The sequence below is a fragment of the Mandrillus leucophaeus genome, unplaced genomic scaffold, assembly GCF_000951045.1.
Source record: "Mandrillus leucophaeus isolate KB7577 unplaced genomic scaffold, Mleu.le_1.0 Scaffold2, whole genome shotgun sequence".
NCBI classification, from domain to species: domain Eukaryota; kingdom Metazoa; phylum Chordata; class Mammalia; order Primates; family Cercopithecidae; genus Mandrillus; species Mandrillus leucophaeus.
Window position 1 is genome coordinate 12,395,501 of NW_012102031.1, and position 4,330 is coordinate 12,399,830.

The following is a 4,330-nucleotide window of genomic DNA, read 5'->3' on the forward strand; positions in this document are numbered from 1 at the left end:
AAACACCATAGCCATAAATGTCACAGACAAGCCTCACCAGTAGATGCTAATATCAGCAGGCAAAAATTTGAAGATAAACAGGACTTTCACAGTCTCAAAAGTACCCCAAGATACTTATCAAATACGGAGAGAAAAATACTACCTTCACAGCTGAGAAACCCACCCTACACCAACATAACCAAGTAATCAATGTGAATATTATCATCAGTAAGGTATATCAACATCATGAATCTCATGTAATGATACACCGAGAAGAACACATCATTATTTTTGTGGTATTCTTACCAAAAATACATAATCTCATTTCAATCATAAGAGAACACTGGACAAACTCAAAATAAGGAACATTCAATCAAATAACTAGTGAACACTCTTCAAAAGCATCAAGGTCATCAATGACAGTGAAAGTCTAAGGAAATATTACTGGTAAACTAGAATACAAAGACTACAAACAAGTAACAACTAGATGCCACACAGGTTCCTAGAACACAAAATAGACACTAGTAAAAGAAAAAGTGATAAAATTCAAATAAGGTCTATAGTTAACAACATCATACCAATGCTTATTTCCTGTTTTTGATAATTTTATAGTAATGTGAGCTGTTAACATTAGAAGTGGGGTGAGAGATAAAAGGAAACTCTTTGTGCTATATCTGCAACTTTGCTGTAAGTCTACAATAAGTTCAAAATAAAAAATTAATATGCTGGGCATAGTGGCTCACACCTATAATCCTAACACTTTGGGAGGCTGAAGCAGGTGACTCTCTCGAGCTCAGGAATTCAAGACCAGCCTGGGAAACAAAACAAGACCTCGTCTCTAGTAAAAATTTTTTAAGGCCAGGCACGGTGGCTCATGCCTGTAATCCCAGCACTTTGCAGGGCTGAGGTCAAGAGTTCAAGACCAGCCTGACCAACATGGAGAAACCCTGTCTCTACTGAAAATACAAAATGAGCTGGGTGTGGTGGCACATGCCTGTAATCCCAGCTACTTGGGAGGCAGCTGAGGTGGGAGAATCACTTGAACCCGGGAAGAAGCTGCAGTAAGCCAAGATCACACCATTACACTCCAGCCTGGGCAATAAGAGCGAGACTATCTCAAAAAATAAAAAATGAAAAATTAGCTGGGTATAGTGGTGTGCACCTGTAGTCCCAGCTACTCAGGAGGCTGAGGCAGGAGGACTGCTTGAGCCCAGAAGATTGAGGCTCCAGTGAGCTATGATCGCACCACTCACTTCAGCCAAGGCAACACCAAGACCCTGTCTCAGAAATAAAGTAATTCTTTTTTCAGCCTGTGTCATCAGTGAAAAATACGAGAGATTAGGGAGGTTTTGCCCATGTTTAAGGTTTAGAAGGGGGCTCAGTACCCAGTAGAGGCCAGTGTGACATTGGCAGGAATTATTAATATTTGTGTTTGCCAAGAGGAAGATGAAATAATGAGGGAAGGTCAGGGCTGTTTGTGTCATCAGGTTTCCTGACCTAAAGAGGTTTCTAGAGCTCTTCCTATTCTAATTAGGCACGGTTTTAAGAAGACACTGCAGAGTTCCAGCCAAGCAAACATTTCAGTAGCCTCCTTCCTGCCTTCTTTTTAAAAATGCCATCCTATGAGTTACTAGTTAGTGAAACTGGTAACTTATAGGAAAAAGGAGGGACCACATGCCCATGATACTTACTATTTAAATTCTTTGATAAGATTTTTGTGAATCTTCATGCAGAAATCCTCCACTGTGGTCCTGGAGTAAGGAAGTACCACTGGGGATGTGTAATCTGGTAATTGGCCTTTGGGTTTGGTGTAACTAGAAAAGAGAGGGCATAAAGATTACCACCTTCTTAGAATATCTCATGTGTTGAATGTATAGCAACCCTCCATCACCCCTGACATAAGACCAGGACAACCTCCAACCTGAGGGAAAAAGTGTCCTCAATATGACCTAGTAGATAATAGGAACCAATTTACTTATATTTTCAAAAAGAGCCAGATTTTGTTAATGAGCTCCAGAAAGTCATCTTAGGACGGTCTGGTTTAATTTGTACAGCAACATTACCCTATCCACAAAGACTTACATTCTCACTAGTTTCAGATAGTCCCAGATCTTTTCCAATAGGTCATCAAAATTCCAGCGGTGATGGGCAGAGATGGGTACACAGTGAGGCACCTTATAGATGATATCCAATTCCTCAATGGAGATTTGGTCAATCTTATTTAACACATAGATACAGGGGATATAAACTCTACAGAAGTTGAAGAAAAACAGGTATTAGTCTGGAGTTGTTGACAAAACTGTCAGACTGTTGAACAGCACACCCTCACCCAGACCCAACTGGCGCTCTCAAGAGGAATCGTAAGTAGCAGATCAGCCAGAAAAAGAAAAAAGAAAAAGTGAACTATGGGTTGAAAAGTAACAAAAGTCAGGCCCTAGTACCAGACACAAAGATAACTGCTGGGAAAGCATACTGCAGTGGAAAGAACACAAGCTTTGAAGCGCTCAGACTGATTCTAATCCCAGTTGGCCCTCCATATATGCAGGTTTTGCATCCTTAAATTTAACCAACTGCAGATCAAAACCCACAGACACGGAGGGTCAGCTGTACTATACCATTTTATATAAGGGCCTTGAGCATCTGCAGGTTTCATCATCTGCAAGGGGTCCTGGAAGCAATCCTCTGTGGATATAAAGAGGTGATGTTATGTGTCCCTAGGAAAGTCACTTAACCTCTGAGTCAGTTTCCTACATGGCTGTTTTAAAACATAATTTATATTTAAAGACTAAAAAATGTTTTATTTATTGGTACAATAAATAATATTTATTGGTAAAAATGATATCACATCTACCAATGTCATATTCCTAGTGTCCAATGAATATGACAGCTAAGGTTACTAATAATTAGGCAAGCCACAACTTCTCACGGTTTAACTGCCTCACTTGTAAAATGCCTAACTGAAAACACTGGCTTCTGTTTGTTTTCAAATGAGGAGTAAATACGTTCATCCAACATACAGGAACAAATGACTACGAGAACTAAAAATATTACATGCAAATGCTACAAGTAATTTTAACAGTGACTTAACTTATTCAAGTCTCAATAATATTAATGGGCTGGGCATAGTGTCTTATGCCTATAATCCCAACACGTTGGGAGGCCAAGGCAGGCAGATTGCTTGAGCCCAGGAGTTCAAGACCAGTCTTGGCAAGGTGAGGAAACAACATCTCTATAAAAAATACAAAAATTAGCTTGGCTTGGTGGTACACGCCCATAGTCCCAGCTACTCAGGAGTTTGAGGTGGGAGGATGGATTGAGCCCGGAGTTCAAGGCTGTGGTGAGCCGTGATCACACCACTGCACTACAGCCTGGGCGACAAGAGCGTGACCCTGTCTCAAAAAAAAAAAAAAAAAAGTAATGTATCATGAAATAGATACTCAGCTACATACTCTTAGGATGGAGAAAACAGACACAGCCTGGCTGGCTCAGACTTCTGTAGGACACAGCCTATAGAACTTCTCAGGTGGATTAATTCTGGAAGAGCAGACTCACCTACTACTCTCTTCAACTATCACATGACAAAGATTAGGGGGCAGCTTAGTTTACAGCAAGTAACTGAAATGGAGAATTTCATAGGAGGAGGTTATAAAAGAAAAAAACTGAAATGCGGAATATGACCATCACAATTAAATTTAAAAGCAAGGAGGATGTCAGAAATCAAAACGAATCCCTCAGTTTAGAGCTAAAGAAACCAAAGCCAGCAGGCATGGTGGCTCATGCCTGTAATTCCAGCACTTTGGGAGGCAGAGGCAGGCAGACTGCCTGAGGTTAGAGACCAGCCTGGCTAACATGGAGAAACCCCATCTCTACTAAAAATACAAAAATTAGCCAGGTGTGGTGGCGGACGCCTGCAGTCCCAGCTACTCGGGAGGATGAGGCAGTGGAAGTGCTTGAACCCTGGCGGCAGAGGTTGCAGTGAGCCAAGATCATGCCACTGCACTCCAGCCTGGGCGACCGAGCAAGACTCCAAAAAAAAAACACAAAACCAGGGGGCGGGGGCCAGGCACAGCGGCTCATACCTGTAATCCCAGCACTTTGGGAAGCTGAGGCAGGTAGATCACCTGAGGTCAGGAGTTCAAGAACAGCCTGGCCAACATGGTGAAACCCCATCTCTACTGAAAATACAAAACATTAGCCAGACGTGGTGGCAGGCACCTGTAATCCGAGCTACTCAGGAGGCTGAGGCAAAAGAATCGGTTGAACCCAGGAGGTGGAGGTTGCAGTGAGCCAAGATCATGCCACTATACTCCAACCTGGGTGACAGAGTGAGATACTTGTCTCACAAAAAAAA

At 42.0% G+C, this 4,330-nt stretch overlaps 1 protein-coding gene across 1 annotated transcript in view; it reads right to left on the bottom strand.

The window, feature by feature from the left end:
- DRG1 (developmentally regulated GTP binding protein 1) overlaps nucleotides 1-4,330 on the bottom strand; it is a 38,942-nt gene that overhangs the window by 4,497 nt on the left and 30,115 nt on the right. Inside the window, exons 7-8 of the mRNA XM_011979020.1 lie at nucleotides 2,062-2,232; nucleotides 1,671-1,793 (exon numbers count right to left, since the gene is read on the bottom strand). Of these exons, the coding sequence (XP_011834410.1) occupies nucleotides 1,671-1,793; nucleotides 2,062-2,232 (294 nt within the window). The remainder of the gene's footprint in view (nucleotides 1-1,670; nucleotides 1,794-2,061; nucleotides 2,233-4,330) is intronic.